The sequence below is a fragment of the Lagenorhynchus albirostris genome, chromosome 7 (genome assembly GCF_949774975.1).
Source record: "Lagenorhynchus albirostris chromosome 7, mLagAlb1.1, whole genome shotgun sequence".
NCBI classification, from domain to species: domain Eukaryota; kingdom Metazoa; phylum Chordata; class Mammalia; order Artiodactyla; family Delphinidae; genus Lagenorhynchus; species Lagenorhynchus albirostris.
In genome coordinates, this window is record NC_083101.1 from 99,302,529 (window position 1) to 99,323,797 (window position 21,269).

Here is a 21,269-nt window from a genome sequence, read left to right on the forward strand (position 1 = left end):
TACAGATCAATATTTCTCATGATTATAGATGCAAAAATCTTCAACAGAATATTAGTAAAGCAAATCTAACAATGCATAAAAAGAATTATACACCATAACTGTTCTGAGTTGAATACTGCCTCTCCAAATTCATGTCCACCTCGATCCTGTGAATGTGATGTCATCTGGAAATAGGGTTTTTGCAGATTCAATCAGGTTAAGATGAGGTTAGGCTGGATTAGGGTGGGCCCTAAGCCAATGATGTATTCTTAAGAAGAGGGAAGTTTGGTCAGAGTCTTAGAAGGTCATGTGAAGGAGCAGAGACACAGACACACAGGAGAAGGCACTGGAAAGGTGGAAGCAGAGATCGGAGTGATGTATCTACAAGCCAAGAAACACTAAGGATTGCCAGAAGCCACCAGAAGCTAGAATAGGGAAGGAAGTATTCTTTCCTAGGGCCTTTGGAGGAAGCATGTGGACCTGCTGATACCACAGTTCTGGACTTCTGCCCTCCAGAACTGTGAGAGAATACATTTCTGCTGTTCTAAGCAACCCAGTTTGTGGTTGTTACAGCAACCCTTAAAAAGGATACAACAACCAAGTGGTTTGTATTCCAGTTATGCAGGGCTGGTTCAGCATTTGAAAATCAATCAGTGTGGTCTGTCACATCAACAGGCTAAAGAAGAAAAATCCTATCATGTCAACAGATGCAGAAAAAGTATTTGACAAAAGTCAACTCCCATTCGTGATTAAAAAAACAAAAAAGAAAAACAAGCAAACAAAAAACAACAACAAACCTCCCAGCAGACTAGGAGTATAGGGGGAACTTCATAAACTTAATACAGAACATCTACAAAAATCCTGCAGCTAACCTTGTACTTAATTGTGAGAAACTAGATACTTTTCCCCTAGGATCAAGAACAAGACAGTTATTTCTTCTCTCACCATTCCTATTCAGCATCATACTGCAAGTCCTAGCTAATCCAAAAAGACAAAAGGAAGTAAAAGTTATACAGTCAAAAAGGAGGAAAAAAAACTTTGCAGGTAGCATGGTGTCTATGTATACAGCTCAAGAAATCAACAACAACAAAACTGCTGGAATTACAAGGTTGCAGAATACAACATAAATATACAAAATTAAATTGCTGAAAAAACCCACAAAATCAATTCCTTTTCTATATATCAGCAATGAACAATTGCATTTGAAATTAAAAACAATACCATTTGTATTCGCACCAAAAAATGAAACATTAGATGTAAGTCTAACAAAGCTTATATAAGATTTACATGAAGAAAACTCTAAAACTCTCATGAAAAATATCAAATATCTAAATAAATGGAGAGATATCCCATGTTCATTGATAGGAGGACTCAATATTGTTAAGATGTCAGTTCTTCCCAATTTATCTATCGATTCACTGTAGCCCTAGTCAAAATCCCAGCAAGTTACTCTGCAGATATTTACAAACAGATTGTAAAGTTTAAATAGGTAAAAGACACAGGGTAACCAACACAGTACCTAAGAAGAACCAAATCAGAGGACTTCTGTTACTCAAAGAGTTACTATGAAGCTACAGTAATATAGATGGTGTGGTATTAACAAAAAGAAAGATAGACATGTCAAGGTAACAGAATTGAGAGCCCAGAAGTAGACCTATACAAATAGATTGCAGTGATCTTTGATAAAAGATCATGGGCCACTTCAATGGAAAAGGAGAATCTTTTCAACAAATGGTGCTGGAACAGCTGCCCATCCACATGCAAACAAACAAACAAAAACTATACCCAGACGATAACTCAAAATTATCACAAACTTATCTTTAAAATTCAAAAGTTTAAAAAGTATAGAAGATAACATAGAAAATCTTGGTGACCTTGGGTTTGGTGATGACTTTTTGATACCAAAGCACTATCCATGAAATAAAGAACTGATAAACCGGACTTAATTAAAATAAAAAAAAAACTTCTGTGAAACTTCTGTGAGAGGCATTAAGAGAATGAAAAGAAGCTACAGACTGGGAGAAAATATTTGCAAAACACATATCTGATAAAATACTGTTATCTGAAATATACAGAGAACTCTTAAAATCTCAATAAGAAAACAACCTAATTAAAAGATGGGCAAGAGACTTGAACAGACTTCTCACCAGTGAGGATATACAGATGGCAAATAAGCATATGAAAAGATACTCAGTATAACATTAGGGAATGGCAAATTAAAACAACGAGATACCACTACACATCTATTAGAATGGCCAAAACCTAAAACACTGACAACACCAAATGCTAGTGAGGATGGGGAGCAATGGGAACTCTCATCATTGTCTGAGGGAATGTGAAATGGTACAGCCACTTTGGAATGCAGTTTGGTAGTTTCTTACAAAACTAAACATACTATACGATTCAGCAGTCACACTCCTTAGTATTTACCCAAATGAGGTGAAAACATATGTCCACACAAAAACCTGCACAAAGATTTTTATAGCAGCTTTATTTATAATTGCCCAAACTGGAAGCAACGAAGATGTTCTTCAGTAGATGAATGGACAAATAATCTATGGTACATCCAGACAATTAAATACTCAGCAGTAAACAGAAATGAGCTATCAAGGCATGGGAAGATATGGAGGAATCTTTTTTTTTTTTTTTTTTTTTTGGTGGTATGCGGGCCTCTCACTGTTGTGGCCTCTCCCGTTGCGGAGCACAGGCTCCAGATGCGCAGGCTCAGCGGCCATGGCCCATGGGCCCAGCTGCTCCGCGGCATGTGGGATCTTCCCGTACCAGGGCACGAACCCGTGTCCCCTGCATTGGCAGGCGGACTCTCAACCACTGCGCCACCAGGGAAGCCCTGTGGTTTTATTTAATATCTGTATTTAGATTTATATTTCTGGTCCAGCAGTTCTCAAATTTTCTGGTCTCAGGAAATCTTTACCTTCTTAAATATTATTGAGTTTTTTGTTTGTATAGGTATATATCAATAATTACCATATTAGAAGTTAAAACTGAGAACTTTTTAATGTTTTTTAATTTACTTTAAAAATAATAAGCTCAATATAGTTAATAACATAAATAACATTTTATTTTTTATTTTAATTAGTTAATTTATTTTTGGCTGCATTGGGTCTTCGATGCTGCGCGCGGGCTTTCTCTACTTGCGCCAAGTGGGGGCTACTCTTCGTTGTGGTGCGTGGGCTTCTCATTGCGGTGTGCGGGCTTCTCATTGCGGTGTGCAGGCTTCTCATTGCAGTGTGTGGGCTTCTCGTTGCAGTGTGCGGGCTTCTTGTTGCAGTGGCTTCTCGTTGCAAAACATGGGCTCTAGGCACACAGGCTTCAGTTGTTGTGGCACGTGAGCTCAGTAGTTGTGGCTCACGGGCTCTAGAGCGCAGGCTCAGTAGTGGTGCACTGGCTTAGTTGCTCCGTGGCATGTGGGATCTTCCCGGACCAGGGCTCGAACCCATGTTCTCTGCATTGGCAGGCGGGTTCTTAACCACTGTGCCACCAGGGAAGTCCCATAAATAACATTTTAAATTAAAGATTACTTTCAAAATGTTCGGTTATGTTTTACATTTTGGCAAATGGCTTTAATGTTTGGGTTAGTAAAAGGCAAGTGAATATCCTACATTTAATTTATTGCAGTGTCACACATCATTTACTTTCTGGAAAATTCTACTGGATATTTATGAGCGAATTAGAGTGAAAATGGCAAGTAATGTAGTAGTAGTATTGTGAAATTAGTTTTGACTCTGTGCACTCCCTAAAACATCTAAGGGGAAGAATTAGAGCCCAGAGCACCCATTGAGAATCACTCTCTGGCCCATACCCTTCATCTGAGCTCCTAGAGCACATGTGAGTCTGAGTGACAGTGTTGCCTTCCACTCATGTGTGAAAATCAAAACCAAGCTACATTTTTGACACTTGCCTTAGCTTTAGCTCTCATGATTAGTAATCACTTAATGTTGAGTTCATCTGTTATTTGGCCTGAGCGTTGAGAAGATTAAACTCAGCTGTAGCTAATTCAGCCCCTTTTGCTTTTCCTGTGGCTGTGGCTCTGGCTCTGGCTCTGACTTCATATTGCTGGACTGGTCTGACTAGTGTTCAACCCTGGAGACAGAAGGGAGTGGGCCACAGTATTGCCTTTGGAATCAAAAGCTTCAGGCAGCCAGTTTCCAATGTGTGAGAGTATAGGTTCTTTCTGCTTCTCAGTTCCACCTTCACTTCCCTTTTCTTAGCACAATCGGGAGGATCTTAGGGTGGAGAGTTATCTTGAGCAAGTGATTATTTGGGGACTCTTCCAGACCTCAGCCTGCCCTTTCTACACCTGCCACTTCTAGTAGCTTGCCTGGCCTCTTCTTCCTTTTTTTTCCCCCATTTTTTTTAATTGAGTAAAATACACATAACATAAAATTTACCATCTTAACCATTTTTAAGTATAACATTTCAGTGGTATTAAATACATTCAGAATGTTGGGCAGTCATCATCATCATCCATCTCCATAACTCTTTTTTTATCTTGTAAAACTGAAACTCTGTCCCCATAAAACTAATTCCCCATGCTGCCCTCCCCCTAGCCCGTTGCCACCACCCTTCTACTTCCTGTCTCTGATTTTGACTACCCTGAGTATCTCATACACGTGGAATCATACTGTATTTGTCTTTTTGTGACTGGTTTATTTCACTTAGCATAATGTCTTCAGAGTTGACCCATGTTGTAGTATTCAAAACATTGCAGTGCTACCTGGAATCCTTTACCCGTCTTGCTGACTGAATTGTCTGCTAGTTCTTTCACTGAGGCATAATATTCACTTTTTCCTCTAGAGAACAAATGTCTTATACTTCTCTGTTCCCATAGCATTTTATTTATATTCTTTGTTATGTTATTTGTAATGTATTGAGAGTATTTACTTTGTGTCTGTCTCCCCAGTGTTAATTTGAGTTCCACTAATATTTGGAAGGTATCAAGATAATTTTTAAATTTTCTGAGGCTAGCACAGTGGCTCATATCTAGTGGTCATTAAGTGTTTGTTCAGTGAATGAATGGAATCACACATAAAAGAACATCTCAGACTTCCAGCAGATACTTATTTTCTACTTGATCCTCACCGTTGTATTCAGTGCTAGGGATAGTAAGCCAACAAGCACAGTCCTGCTTTCATTAATTTATTGTTTCATGTATTTACCCTAGTACTGAAGTGATTTAATAATGTATATTTAATGTTTAAGTATTGTGATTTGTCTCATATTTTGACCCCCCTAGATCATAGTCTTATCATTTATGAAATGAGAATGGACTAGACCTAGAGAAGTTACCATTGTTGACTGTTATTATTAGATTTGAAAGCTCCTTAATAACAGGAATCATGCCTTTCACTTCTACTGGAATCTTACGTAGGGCCAAGTATAATGTCTCACACTCAGTAGTTGGTTAGCAGATTTTAAAGAAAGAGGTAATATCAGTGAATACTTCAGACGAATTTGATTCTATTTTTCACTCCATTCATCTTGTTAGATTCCTTCCCTGTGCTTCAGAATATCTGTATGTCCTTGATCTAGTTTGTTCTCAACTTTTGTTTGTAGCTTAAAAAAATTATATACGTATATACACACACTTTATCCCTCTTAACCCTGAGAAGAAGAAAAGTAAGGTGCTCATTTACATCCATTTTTCAAGTGAGGAAGCTGAGTCTTCAGGTGCATAGCTGAGGAGCAGCACATTCAGACTCAGTCCCAGGTCCCCTGACCCCAGACCCAGTGTAATTCTTCTCTGTTTCCTCATCTGTGAAATCAGGTTTTCTTCCAGATCTAAGTGCCTGTGTTACCCATCCTTTTACACAACGTATCAGTTAGGGGTCTTTGGGAAGTCACAGAAACGTGCTAACTTTAGCAAAATGGGGATTAATTGGTAAGATCATGGAGAGTCTCAGAGGATTCGTGAGAAGGTTGAGCGTCAAGCTGGGAAATGGATAGGGTTCCAGAAGCAGGGACCTGAAGAAGCACCACCACAAAGGGAAAAACTCCAAGTGTTTCTTATTCTCTGTCAAAGAGTCAGAGTGAGGGAGGAGTGTTCTTCTGGGGCAGTTTTGTTCCCCCAGTGGGCAGCCTAGAGACATTTTTGGTTATAACTTGAGAGAGATTGCTACTGGCATCTAGTGGGTAGAGGCCAGGAATGCTGCTAAACATCCTCTAGTGTCAGCCCCCAATAAAAGGAATTCACTGGCCCTACATGTCAGTAGCGTTGAGGTTGAGAAGCCCTGGATTAGGGGAAGGTACCTTGATTAATAATCGCACGAATTCCAATGTACCCTGTTGGAGGCAGGAGGACACTTAAAATGCTCTTACCAAAAAGAGGTGGAATAGATGCTAGACAGCCAAAAACAACATAAAAACAAAAAAGTACGACTGGGGCAATAATTCCAATCTTGGAATGTGAAGATGAATCACATGTTTGTAAATACAGTACTTGCGGGGTCTCAGAAAAAAGAGACATTTATAAAATATTTGAATTTTAAACTTAAACTCCAAAAAGATGCTAGGTGATTATTTATTATTAAAAAGGGTTCTTTGAAATGAAACTTAAATTTTCATGTAGAGTAACGTATAAAGAATATGTAGTATAAGCCTACCTAATTCAATGATAAATTAGGGTTTTGAGGGGAATTGTGAACAAAAACCTAGGATGAACCAAAATCAGAATCAAACTGTCACTAACTGAATTAAACCAAAGCACTTTATTTATTTATGTATTTCTTTGGCCATGCCACATGGCATGTGGGATCTTAGTTCACCAACCAGGGATCGAACTCATGCCCCCTGCAGTGGAAGCATGGAGTCCTAACCACTGGACCGCCAGGGAAGTCCCTAAACCAAAGCACTTTAAAGAAAACTTATAGTTTAAAATGAAACAGCTTATTTTTTAAAATTATTGAAGTCACATACAACTAGAACATAATTATATTCTCTAAATGGGGAAAAATTATTTTTCAAAACTGATTCAAGCCAGCATTTAATTTGATTTGGATCCATGGACAATTTACCAGGACTGGAGTTTACTTAGTTATATTAAGAATATTTAAAAAAAAAAAAAAAAAAGAATGTTTCACACTATACCTGATGGTAGGATAATATTTAGTAAAGGATCCCCTTTCATTTGTCAGCAACTTTGGATGTTGCTGATACACAGAAACGTGAGGATGGTGGATCTGTGGGATGTGCAGTTGTATGTTAGAATTTCTGCAGCAGTTCACCTTGTTTTTTGCCTAGACAGGTAATTAGTGTTAAATCCAAGTAGTAGGAAGATTGATTCAGCCCATAATTTTCCTTCCTTTTAACTTCTTTTCACACCGTTTCAGTATAAGCCGTATATATGTGACTCAGAGCCTGCTTATTTGGTTTCATATTTTATAACACCTTTGGTGTACCAGACCGGTTTTACTACCCTGAGGAAGTCTAGAAATGACTAGAAGCTGCTTCTCCCTGCCCTTCCAACATGATGGCTTTGGGTCCAGCTGTGAAAGGGACCTACTGCCGTGTCTCCAGGTTGTTCACTGAGTGAGCCTTTCTCTGCCTGTGGTCATTAGCCCCAGGGCCACACAGTTCACCTCAGCAGAGTGTTGTTTCAGGTGAACCACTGTCTCCCAGAGAAGATTGTGGTGTACCGTGATGGAGTGTCTGATGGCCAACTAAAGACAGTTGCCAGCTATGAGATTCCTCAGCTACAGAAGTGTTTTGAAGCTTTTGAGAATTATCATCCCAAGATGGTGGTATTTGTAGTTCAGAAGAAAATCAGCACCAGTGTGTACCTGTCTGCTACCGAGCACTTTGTGACTCCCTCCCCCGGGACTGTGGTAGATCATACAATAACAAGCTGTGAGTGGTAAGTGGGCGAGACACAGTATTTCAACAAGAATAGGTTGGAGAAGTTGTCTGTTCCCTGGGTATTGGAATGGGGAGGTTGCCTAGAGAGATGTGGAATGGAATCAGAGATTTTACTGTTAAAAAGTAAAATTTTAAAAACTATTTAAAAACACACAAACCAACAATGAAGCTTTTCCCTCTTAAGTATATAATATTGAACATACAGTCTTTTCCTAAGACTATGCATGCTTAACCTTCTGCACACAGATGTCATTTCTACCACCATTCTTAAATAGCCTGTTGAGTCAGGAGACCTGAATTCTCAGCCTAGTTTGGTCCTTGTATGTCCTTGATCCAGTCATTTGACCTCTCTGAGCCTTAGGTGAAGGAGCTAGAATGATCTCCAAGATCTTTTCCAGCTCTGGCCAAATCCAACTATACCATTACTTTGTACTTTTTCCTTTCTAGGGTGGACTTCTACCTTCTTGCCCATCATGTACGACAGGGTTGTGGCATTCCTACCCATTATGTTTGTGTTCTCAACACTGCACACCTGAGCCCTGATCATATGCAGAGGTGAGCTGACCAGTAACCTACTCCTCACTTGTAAATAATTCAGGCCAGGGAGCTAAGGCTAAGACCTGGAATTTTAAAACCACTGAATTAGACAAACTGGATCACTGGTTTTTGGCTTAATAATTTTCTGATTCTCTTTGGAAGCATTTTGAATTTATCTTTTGAAGTTGGATTTCCTAATACTCATTTTCTCTTATATAATCAGAAAAGACAAATACTGCCCACTGCCAGGAATATTTACCCCTTGAGTTTCTTCTTGCCTTTCATGATAATGGTATCTTTTTGAGGTGCGACTGATAATCCTTGTTGTACACTAAAATTACTTGGAGACCTTTCAAAAAATACACGCAGGCTTCACGAACTCCAAGCATTCTGAGGCATTCGCATTTTTAAAAACTGATTCTAATGATTATGACACACAGCCAGGTTTGAGATGCATTGCTCTTGCGCTCAGATTATATAAATACTTTGCTGGGGTACTTACCTTTCTGCAGCTTTTTCTTGAGGCAGAAAACAAAAACAAAAACAAAAACGTGTTCTCCTTACTGTTTTCCTTGTTTTGATATAAAAAGAGGAGCACCTAAAGTGGGAATTTCCCCATGCCCTCTTGACTTACAAATAGTGGAAATAGATACAATTCCACTTAAAAATAATGATTCCCAAAAGTTGCATCATCTATTCCTCAGTCCCCCAGTTTGCTGGTAAGTATGCTGTGTCACACACCCAGAAGTACATAATGTGCTCCAAATTGAAGATGAAAAGTGAAAAGGATCATGTTTTCTTCTTGGCCTACAGGTTGACTTTCAAACTGTGCCACATGTACTGGAATTGGCCTGGTACCATTAGAGTTCCAGCTCCTTGCAAGTATGCCCACAGGCTAGCTTTCCTGTCAGGACAAATCTTGCATCATGAACCAGCCATCCAGCTGTGTGAGAACCTGTTCTTCCTGTGACTGAACAATCAGGACATGGGCTGGTCAGAGCAATCAGGCTTCTGAACTCAGCTGTGCACTCAGCTGTGCAGGATTAACAGTGACTAAAAGGGGTTTTGTGTTGGTGTTTTCCCTTTCACCAACCCAGTAGAATAAGATATCTTTTTTTTCTTTTCTCTTTTAAACCTGATATCACCAAGAAGCAGTTTCCACCCTAAGGATCAGCTAGAAATTGTCTCGTTGCCTTTGTAGAGCACATGGGGGTAGTCTGCTACTGCGTAGATGGGGTGGGTGAAGACAGGGGACCCTTTAGGAGCCTCCAAAGCCAACTTGAGCTGTAGAAACCCGCAGAAGCAGCGATTGCACTTACAAACTCTGTTTACTAATAAGCAGTTCCCATTTCTGGTGCCAGAGGTGATAATGAATGAAGTCTTTGCAAGTTTCTTAAAGTAGAGAGCTACTTTATTTAGGCAACTGGGAAAGGTAAGAAGGCAAGGTTTTTCAAGATATGCCTATTGCTGGAAAATGTGAAAGGCATGTAGTAAAACCAGCTGGTGGGATAGTCAGGCCCTTGCTGACCTAATCTTCTCTAGGGATTGAGTTAATGACACGTGACTTGAGCTGGCTTTGAAAGAGGTGTTTAGCTATTCCTTGGCCTCCTAAGAGAGGCCAAATGCAGTTTTTTCTGTATATTTCAGTTGCTTTATAGCATGCCATGTTGATTTCTTCCTCCCTCCCTCCCTCCCGGCCACATATACACACACACAGGCACGAAAACAGCTTTGCTTCTTGTTACTGACCTTTAGTAAGTTTCCGTTTTTTTTTAATTAAGCATCAGAACCTGTGAAATTCAGCAGCTTGGAAGGTTCATGACGGGGCATGAGCTTTTCTTGACCCTTTCTCCCCAGTGTGTCACCTTCTTTTCTGTTGATACGTTTGCAAATTGAATCACTCATTTCCCTTGCTCAATACCCTCTTCCCGGCTGTTGGCTCATTTTGTTAGGAGTTTTTCTGAATCCATGTTACGATTTCTAGAAGTTGGTTTTGGGAAACATGACACTCCTTCCAAAGTCCAGACGTTTCAGTTTAGAAAGTTGTCACTGTGTCTGTGGGTTTCAGTGTTTTGGGGAAACACTGTTTTTGTGTGTTTATTTTTCCGCGTTTAAAAATTTCCAGTCCCTTCAGGGCTAATTCAGTCATACCTTGCTTTACCTGGGTTTTAAAAGACAGTTACATTTAATCTTTTCAAATTTGCATTTATTTATTTTTTGGTATGATGGCAGGGAGGAGATGAAGCAGAAATCCCTATTTTATATGACAGTGTGTGAGAAGAGAAACTTCAGCTTAGAAATCTTTAGAAGAAGAAAACTGAGCAGGCGTTGCATTGGCAGAGGGGGAGCGGCTCTGGGTGTCAGTGGTCTCAAGTGCACTTCAGTTCCGTTTGGAGTGAGGGCCAGCAGAAGGCTGAGACCTGGGATTTAAACACCATGGAATCAGACACGTTGGATCACTGGTTTTTGGCTTAACAGTCTCTGATTCTCTTTGGAAGCATTTTGAATTTGTCTTTTGAAGTTAGATTTCCTAATACTCGTTTTCTCTTATATAATCAGAAAAGACAAATACTTGAATATAATACAAAAATTTCACTTTTTATTCCTGGTTTTCTTGTCTTGTTTTTTCAGTCTTAATGTGAAATGACTGGGTCATGGGGTGGGAAATAAATAAAAACAAATTTGTATAAATGTGTAGTTGTGTTTGAAATAATGTCATTGACATATGATATTGATATAGTTCTTTTCCTTTGTAGAGCTGTAACACTTGTTAGAATTACTAATTTGTTACTAGGCATGCTGGATGCAGCTCCAGTATTAGTACCCAGGTAATTTCACTGAGATCTGGCAGTAAGATTTCTTGGAAAAGACTAACAGTCTTACTTCTGGGACAAATGAGGCAACTGTGTGTGTGTGTGTGTGTGTGTGTGTGTGTGTGTTGTCTTGTTTTCAAAAATCTCTTTTCCCATCAGACAATTTCTGTTAGCCTAAGTGAGAGCCAGCTCCTAAGGGTGACCCTCCCTTCTCACCTTTTCCTAATGCTTTCCCTTCTTTGCATGTACTTCATGGTGTGTCTGTAACCTTTAAAAATACCTTCCCAAAGCACCCTGGCTGCTTGCCTCACCACTACGTCCTTTTCTATTTATTTAGAAACTCCATCTTAAATGATGCAGTGCTTCTTGAACTCATTCTAGAAAGAATCCAATTTCTTTTTTATTAATTTTTTAAAATTAAAAGAAATAAATTTCTTTTTTAAAAAAAATTATTTATTTATTGGCTGCATTGGGTCTTTGTTGCTGCACAGGCTTTCTCTAGTTGGCGGCGAGCGGGGGCTACTCTTCGTTGTGGTGCGTGGGCTTCTCGTTGCGGTGGCTTCTCTTGTTGTGGAGCACAGACTCTAGGTGTGTGGGCTTCGGTGGTTGTGGCTTGCGGGCTCTAGAGCACAGGCTCAGTAGTTGTGGCGCACGGACTTAGTTGCTCTGTGGCATGTGGGATCTTCCCAGACCAGGGCTCGAACATCATATGTTGATGCTCAACATCATATGTCATTAGAGAATTACACATTAAAATGAGATACCACTGCACACCTATTAGAATGGCCAAAATCCAAAACACTGACAACACCAAATGCTGGTGAGGATGTGGAACAACATGAACTCATCATTGCCTGAGGGAATGCGAAATAGTATAGCCGCTTTGGAAGAAACTTTGGTAGTTTCTTACAAAACTAAACATATTTTTATCATATGATCAAGCAGTCACACTGCTTGGTATTTGCCCAAATGAGTTTACAACTTTTGTCCACACAGAAACCTGCACATGAACGTTTAAAGCAGCTTTATTCATAATTGCCAAACTTGTAAGCAACCAAGATGTCCATTAGTAGGTGAATAAACTATGGTACGACAAGACAATGAAATATTATTCAGTGCTAAAAAGCAATGAGCTGTCAAGCTATTGGAAAGACCTGCAGGAAACTTAAATGCATATTACTGAGTGAAAGAAGCCAATCTGAAAAGGTTACATACTGGATGATTCCAACTATATAACATTCTGGAAAAGGCAAAAACTATAGAGACAGTGAAAGGGTCAGGGGTTAGGGGAGAGGAGGGATGAATGGGCAGAGCACAGAGGATTTTTAGGGCAAGGAAACTATTCTGTATGATATTGTATTGGTGGATACATGTTATTATATATTTGTGTAAACCCATAGACTGTGAAACACTAAGCATGAACCCTGATATAAACTGGGACTTTAGGTGATTATGAGAAGTTGATGTAGGTTCACTAATTGTAACACATGTACCATTCTTGTGGGGAATGTTGATAATGGGGGAGGCTGTACGTATATGGGAAATCTTTACCCTCTGCAAACTGTGCTGTGAACCTAAAGCTATTCTAAAAGATACATACATATTTTTAAGAATGAGTAAGTGTGGGTGTTCCTTGCCGGTCTAGAGGTTAGGATTCGGCACTTTCACTGCCCTGGCTGGGGTTCAATCCCTGGATCCCTGGTTAGGGAAATGAGAATCCCCCAAGCTGCACGGCACACAAAAAAAGAAGAAGAATGAGTACGGGAGACTTCTGGCAACACGGCAGACTTGAGCTGACCATACTGACGAAGGTTGGCCGAAATAGGAAAAAAAAATTTTTTTTATGTTAAGTAGCTGGATTTTCAGGAAATGGAACGAGGGAAGAGAGGAAGATGTGGGGAAAGGAGGGAAAATATTGAGGCACAAGAAAGAAAGGGAAGCCAGAGTGGTTATAGTTGATGCCAACACGGCATCCCAGGGTTATGGACAAAATGCAGGGACAGGAGCACTGAGCTTTTTCATTTCAGATAAGGATAGAAGATGCAGCCTTAGACCTTATGAGGTGCAGGATTGCTGGGGTGAATTCTCCTAGATGAAGAGAGCTGGAGCCTGGAAGGGGAGTAGAGTAGAAGGTCCGTGCCAACCATCCATCCTGGGGCAGCAGCAAGAAAGTTAGACGAAAGGCATTTATGAGAAATCCCCAAGCTTGGGCCACAGACAGGTGTGTGCAGCCTGAATTCATATTAGCATGTGGAATGACCACATGCTGACAAATTACCATGAAGATTGGCCCAGACTGGTGAGAGCCCAGAGCCCTGGAGAAACAAATAATCAACTGGATTGCAGCACACACAGGTATAAATGGGAACTATGAAAAAGAAGATATAGGAGAGAATGAGAAGGTCTAATAGGAGTTCCTGCAGGTTAAAATAGAATAAGCCACACGATTATGGACAATATAAAGATAGAGTTTTCCAGAATGAGAGACAAATATCAATACCTGAAGAAACTCATTGAGGATAAAGAAAAGAACAACCACTCCTAGATGTACTGTAGTGAAACTACAGAACACCAAAGACAGAATCTTAAAAACAACCAGAGAGATTGCTTATAAAAGAAGTTAGACTGGCAGCAGACTTGTTACCAACCACAACAGATGCTCAAGACAAAAGGAATAATAACTTAAAAATGCAAAGTCAACTTGGAATTCTGTTCCCATCTAAACATTCATTCAAAGATGAGGACTGGGGCTTCCCTGGTGGCACAGTGGTTAAGAATCCGCCTGCCGATGCAGGGGACATGGGTTCGAGCCCTGGTCTGGGAAGATCCCACATGCTGTGGAGCAACAAAGCCCGTGCACCGCAACTACTGAGCCCATGTGCCACGACTACTGAAGCCCGCCTGCCACAACTACTAAAGCCTGTGCTCCTAGAGCCCGTGCTCCGCAATAAGAGAAGCCACTGCAGTGAGAAGCCCGCGCACCACAACAAAGAGTAGCCCCCCGCTTGCCTCAACTAGAGAAAGCCCACGGGGCAGCAATGAAGACCCAATGCGGCCATAAATAAATAAATAAATAAAAAGATGACCAAAATAACAATATTTTCTAATAAAGATCAGAGCAGAAATTAATGAGATAGAGAATAGAAAAATAATACATAAAATCAACAAAACCAAAAGATGGTTCCTTATATTAACAGAATTGGCAAGCCTTTAGCTGGACTGGCCAGGGGAAAAAAAAAAGAGAGGACTACTAACCTTACAGAAATTAAAAGGATTATAAAGGAATACTATGAACAATTAAATGCCAACAAATTAGGTGTCTTAGATGAAATGAACAAATTCCTGTAGATAACTTGCTACTGAACCAAGTGTTATTTTTCCCAGTTATCTTTTTTTTGCCCACTGAAACCCTCGGATGATAACAGAAATGACGAATGTGGCATCTAAAGATGTTTTCTTTTGTCTGACAGAGTGTGGGGTCCTAGTCCTCTGACATGATTTTGGGTGAACTAGAACCTTCACATTCCTTCTGATCCTCTTGAATTCGTTAAGACATGCCAAAACAGAGAAAACTCATTTTTCCCCTTAAAGTGTCTTAGAAACCTCGCCATTGGTTTCTCTCTTCAGTCTCTCTAGAGCTCGCCTGATAGCTGGGGGGTGGAAGGGGGATCTTTGCCCCACCCTGCTGATCAAATTGTCTACCTTGTCAACACACCACAGAGCGGGGTTTGATTTCAAGTCCCCAGTCCCACTTTGTACACTGTCTGGGCCAGGGTCTCATTTCCCTGGCTTCTTTCTCAAGGCTGTTCCACTAACTTCGGTTACAAGAAATCTGTCTGCATATCTTTTGAAAAGGCAGGCGGCTGTGGCATCTTGTCAGAAGAGAAATAGCAGTCATGAAAATGTCAGATTTTTATGTTTACTTCCTTAAATATTGCCCAACATCAAACTTTTAGTGAGCTGACCTGTTCAGTCATCCAGCTAATATTTTATTGAGCATCTGTTATGTGCAAGATGTTATGTTAGGGGATGCAGGTATATACAGAAATCTTTGGTAAGCAAGACAGATTAAGGTCCAATAAAGAGGTTAGAGATGGAAATGAAATAATTTTTAAGGGGAAAAGCAAGTACATAAACCATATAAAATGTTTTAATTCTGTGAATCATGATCCAGTGAAATCAATTTAGTGGGTTTGCTATCACTTTTTAAAAATTGAAACAATATAAAATATCAGAACGTTGACTATACTTAGGAAGTTTTGTAAGATTTTTGTTCGCTATGTTGTTATTTGTACTGGAGATGCAGTGTAAAATATTTTTTACTGTTGGTTACAGTAAAAAGAGTTTGAAAAGGTAGGTCGAATATGCTTCAGTACAATCAAGAATCTTTCTGAAGGGAGGTGGCTTTGAAGAGTTAGAATTTTAACAAGTGGAAATGGGGAAATAAGAGGAAAAAGGGCTATATTAGGTAGAGAGAAAGATAGAATTGGGGCTCCAAACCTGGCACTAGGCAGGAAAGACTGCGGGACAAGGCAGGACTTTGAGTATCCCTAAAGAATTTTGTGTGGGGGTGGTTATGGAGAGTTAAGACCTTTTGATTTTTAGCTGTGTTAATAATTAATTGAATTCCCTAATGGATTACTGATAGCTTATCAGCTCTGGTGGACTTTGGCAGCTCTACCCCTTTCTGGTTGCAAACAAGTGAGAATGCTGTGATAGGGCCTGTGGTGGGGTGTCTTGTCCTGCCTCCCCTCCCGTTTCTCTGAAGGTACCTTCCCCCCTGTTTGTAGTATTGACACATTGCCTGGAAGAGCCTTTGGGATTGCTTTTAGACCTCAGTTTTTTAAGAAGAGTTTAACACCTCTTTGTAATATGTATTTATGGGCTTCAAACTTTTCAGAGCTCCGTGTGTTAGAAGCATGCTTGTTTTACTTAATCCCTGGGTGAGTTTCTCATTCCTTTTCCAGAACTTCAAGAAAAGGAATGCATGGTATAGACTGGTCCATTTCTGACAGCGCATTGGATTTGGGGTTGAGAGTCCCAAATGAATGACATAATGTCTGAAAAATACTCGAGTTTAACCAAGAAAGACAAATATAAAGGGTTATTACAAAGATGAAGGGGCTCTGAGGGAGATTCTGCAAGAGATACAATTACTTTGAAATCTCTTGGAAAATGAGAGGAATATCACCCCACCTCTTACTCAGTTGGAGCACTGTAATTGCAGGGTGAGGATAATTAAATTTTAGTAAAACCCACGGCCCAGCTAGTCTCTTCAAGAGTGGCATAAACAGTCTGGCCTGCTCTGGCTTTGCTTCAGTGCTTTCTCTCTTTTTCCCTCTCCACCTTCCTCCTAAGGAGGAACAGGCTGCCACCGAGGCCTGGATTCTTCCTGCCACTCACTCCAGGGATTGTCTGCTTTCCTTTCATCACAAGCACTGCCATCATGGGCCTTCCTTTCCCCAGGACTTGCAGAGTGGGATGTGGTCCCCCTTCCCTGTGCAAATACAGAGACACTTAGTGTCGGCTGAGCACCAGTCATTGAGCTGGAACAGGGACTTGGGTACTAACAGGCTACAATTCTGCTTAGAAAGCCCTTCCTTTGGGTCCCATAGACCGAGGTGGCAGCTGGCTTAGCTGCAGAGGAAACAATCATGACGTCCAGCAGAACAGAACAATGGGAATTTAATGGGTGGCTTATTTTCTCAAGAAATTTGCATTTCCGAGGCTTGATATCCATCTCAATAGAACTACTCCACATCAGAAAAGACTCCTAGGACACTCCTCACACAAAAATTAACATTTCTCCCAGCTTTCGGTTAAGCAATATGTGGTGCGACATCCAATTCGAAAGTGAGTATAATATGGCTTATTTAGAACTTGAACAGGAATTTTTTGTTCTTTCGTGTGGTGGGAAAATGCAGAAAAAACATTATCTATGGGTACGTCCCCTCCCAGGGAGTATTTCAGAATCGAGCTTTTTACATTAATCAGAAGTGTTCAGATGTGTACACACACACACACACACACACACACACACACACACACACACACACACACACACACACACACACACACACACACACACACACACACACACACACACACACACACACACACACACACACACACACACACACACACACACACACACACACACACACACACACACACACACACACACACACACACACTAGATGGGTAGCAGTGTTACTCCGAGGAGATGGAGGCCGGGTTGTGAGAACTTCCCACGTAAGGAGGGAAAGGTCTTAATGGGCGGTTTCCAGCGGAAGGAGGAGCCTGTGGGATGGAATTCGCGGCAGGGTTACGAGATGAAGCTAGGCTCTCGGCGGGCTAGGCGCAGAAGTGCGCTGGCTCGCCCCGCAAGCCTGGGCAAGCCAAGCGCTGGTCGGGTCTAGCGGGCGGCTGGCAGTCAGCTCACACACGTAGCCCTACAGCCAGCCAGGGCCCCACGTGGCAGGCCCTGGGGAGGGTGGGGTGGGGCGGGGGCGGGGCGAGAGCGGGGGCGGGCCCGGCCGTGACGCGCAGGGTATATAGCGGGGCATGCGCGCCGCGCGGGGGAAGGACGCAGGCCTGGGGGAGAGGGCAGGCGGGCTCCCTGCGCGGGCGCGCCGACCTAGCTGCGCTGGTGCTGCTGCTGCTGCTGCTTCGGGCCGCCCGAGGGCCTGGTTTGTGAGGGTGCGCCGGGCCAGGTGGCGTCCGCCCAGCTTCAGGTGAGGTGGGGAGGGCGTGCGGGAGGGGCGGCTCCGTGCCTTGGGGATAGGGCATCGCGTGCGGGAGCAGTGCGCCTCCGGGGCTCGGGGTCACCGGGTGGGGGTGGGGGCACGGCTGCGCAGAGGACCCCGAGGCCGGCAGCGGTTTCGGGAGTCGCTCCGGCGCACCCGCATGCGGACCGGGACGCTGGATGGAGGCGACACCTGGCTACCTGGCCGCGGTGCCACGACGAGGGTTACTTGGTGGCGAGGCAAGAGAAGGCGCAGCCACGGTCCCTTTGGCTGAAGAGCGCGGGATGTGGGAGCCGGAGCAGGATGTCGATAGCCGCACTAAAAGACTGAGAGGTTTCCTGGAGCCCATAAACTCGGGCTCAGAAAAATCAGAGTAGATGGGCAAATCTGGTGGGCAGCGCACGGGGCGGCTCTGATGGTGCAGTGGTGTCTGGACTTTGCTTTTCAGGAACTGAGTCCCTCACCCCACCCTGGCCAGACCGCCTCCCAGCTGGAGATAAATGACCCGTATCTTCCGGCCGGCCCGGAGCAGGAGCTGGAGGATGGCAAAGGAGGGACTAACTAAACTCCGACCTGGCTTATCCCGTGGGCATGGCTTTTTAGCTATTTTTGGTCCCCACCGACCGGGTTAGGTGGTCTGGCTCAGGCTGCCCTCTTTTGGTGGGTTGGGGCAATGGGAAAAAATACCATCCAAGCAATTTACAGTGTGATCCTGGGGTCCAATTGAGTCAAGAAATTTTCCGCAACTCTGGCTTGTGGCTTCAGTTTTGAGGATCTAGAGTCTGCTAGGGCCTGGGTGTCCATGAGTATGTGAGCATGATTTGGAGAGTGGCTGAGGGCTCTCCTGGGGGCCTAAGAAAGTGTGGGGGGAGGAGCAGCTTTGACCTGACCCTTCCTCCTGGAGCTTCCCTGGGCTTGCTTTTGTCTGGAGTCACTCTTTCCTAAGAACCCCAGGCCAGTTAGGTCGGCTGCTGGGAAGTGGTGGTGGTAATGTGGTGGGTACTGGCCTGGCTTCCTGGCCTCTGTCCCAACTCTGCTCCTAACTTGCCCTGTGTCTGGAAGAAGGAGTCAGATTAGATCTGTGGTCTCTTACCCATAGCATCTACGATTAATCCTTAACTCTTAAAACAAGAGCCATAAAAACTGAGAGAAACTTAATGAAGCAAGAGAAAGAATGTCGAGAATCATAACTTTTAGCACCTGAAATTGAAAACTGCATATTCCATTTCCTGTTGGAGGCTCAGAGATGAGTTTTTCATAAATTGTGTGATAGCCACTATATAGACTAGTGGTGGTCCTCCTGGGTTGCAGGTATGACTAGAGAGCACCCAACAGAATGATTGGCCTTGTCATTTAGGCAAGAAGACTATGTTGAGGTACCAGGGCCCCGTGGCTCTCAGTATTTCATCACTTCAGTATGTAAATATACAGTGCCTGGTCTGTGCTTGGCTCTGCACTTGGCCACTGGAGAGTGCAAAGAGGGGATGGGGCCTGGCTCCTGGAGACACTTGTTGGGGGGGAGAAAGAACATCCATACATGAAGAATAAGGTAGCAGCACAAGAGAGGTCACACTGTTGTGTTTGGTCAAGTTCAGAGAAGACAGCACTCTACTAGAGATGGTATAAGGCGACAGGAGAATTCCAGGCTTTTGAGCCAGGTAAATCTGTTCACATCCTGGCCCCATCACTCTCCAGCAGGAGACATTTCTTTTTTTTTTTTTTGGCGGTACGCGGGCCTTTCACTGCTGTGGCCTCCCGTTGCGGAGCACAGGCTCCGGACGCACAGGCTCAGCGGCCATGGCTCATGGGCCCAGCCGCTCCGCGGCATGTGGGATCTTCCCGGACCGGGGCACGAACCCGTGTCCCCTGCGTCGGCAGGCAGACTGTCAACCACTGCGCCACCAGGGAAGCCCCCAGGAGACATTTCTTAACTTCTGTAGACCTGTCCTCACTGCTGTGCATCATGTTGTGGTTGTGCCTGGAGCATAGTAGAGGTTTGTGATCATCTACATCATCATTATCATCATCTTCTCTGGGATGGAGTGGATTATTTAGGGGTCCCAGGAGCTGATAGGTAGGTTGGGTTGTAGGAATGGTATGAGCCCAGACGTAGGGTTGATTCATCACCTCCTTGGGAACATGGACGCAATTTCCATGCCTTTCCGGATAGACTTCTTTTCAGTGGCCTGCTAGGGATTGTTCCACATATTCACTGTCCCACAAAGACTTTTTTTCAACCTTTGGTTTTGGGAGCTACTTTGATTCTTTCAGGTAACGGAGATACTCAGTTTCCGGGCTGATAATAGGCGGGTAGGACTTAACACTGCGTGTGTATCTGCGCGCATGCGCACGCACAGTAAATTATCAGTCATTGGACTGGTTCGGTTTTCAAACCCCTTACACCATCTTCTTCTCTTCCTTACCTGTTCACACCTCACTCAATTCCAGGAGGACCATCAATCCATGTCCAATATTTACAGGATCTTGCGATCTAAGTGGCAGTGCCATATGTCTGGAAATCGGGATCTCCTCCAGAATAATTCAGCCTTTTCGTACTTGATGCCTGCAGAAAATAACGCTTAAGCGTTTTGCAGAACCACCCATGATAGGATATTGAACTGGAGGGACTTCGGGAATCTTCGAGTCTAGGCCCTTTGTTTTACAACTAAAGAAACTGGATCTAGAGAGGTTAACTGGTGTTTGCAAGTCACATTGTTTGCTAGTGGCCAAGAGGCTTGATTGAGAGGACGAAAGAAAGGTGCAGTTTTTATTCCTAAGTGTGATGATAAAATTGCTGATAATCCTAGAGTTTTTTTTTCTTTCTTTCTTTCTTTTTTTTGCGGTACGCGGGCCTCTCACTGTTGTGGTCTCTCCTGTTGCGGAGCACAGGCTCCGGATGCGCAGGCTCAGCGGCCATGGCTCACGGGCCCAGCCGCTCTGCGGCATGTGGGATGTGGGATCTTCCCGGACCAGGGCACGAACCCGTGTCCCCTGCATTGGCAGGCGGACTCTCAACCATTGCGCCACCAGGGAAGCCCCTCTAGACTTTTCCTTGAAAACATGAAGAAAAAGGAGCCAGTTGTCCCTGTGCTTATTTGGGAAGTTCTCTGCTTGTGTGGATAGAAATTTCTTCTGGAGGAGTCTTCTCCCCTCTCTTCCTGACTCCCTGGAGACCTAGGAGGGTGGGGAGAGGCTGAAGAAGGGTCATGGTGATGGGGCCCCAGGCAGGACTCTCGATGTCTACAATGGGACTTTGCTGACCTCGAGGCTGGCGGGCTGGCAGAATGCCTGCAGATAAGGAGTCCAGAGTCTACCGCCAGCC

At 43.1% G+C, this 21,269-nt stretch overlaps 2 protein-coding genes across 3 annotated transcripts in view; both read left to right on the forward strand.

Moving 5' to 3' along the window:
• The window catches only part of PIWIL2 (piwi like RNA-mediated gene silencing 2), an 85,437-nt gene extending 76,079 nt beyond the window's left edge, over nt 1-9,358 (forward strand). Inside the window, exons 20-22 of one of the 2 annotated variants that reach the window (XM_060155642.1) lie at nt 7,596-7,849; nt 8,299-8,406; nt 9,202-9,358. In XM_060155642.1, the coding sequence (XP_060011625.1) occupies nt 7,596-7,849; nt 8,299-8,406; nt 9,202-9,358 (519 nt within the window). The remainder of the gene's footprint in view (nt 1-7,595; nt 7,850-8,298; nt 8,407-9,201) is intronic. The other variant, XM_060155643.1, reaches the window with a different exon arrangement.
• An 8,437-nt stretch (nt 9,359-17,795) lies between these two features.
• SLC39A14 (solute carrier family 39 member 14) overlaps nt 17,796-21,269 on the forward strand; it is a 47,719-nt gene continuing 44,245 nt past the window's right edge. Inside the window, exon 1 of the mRNA XM_060155652.1 lies at nt 17,796-17,935. The gene's annotated coding sequence lies outside the window, so the exon portion shown is untranslated. The remainder of the gene's footprint in view (nt 17,936-21,269) is intronic.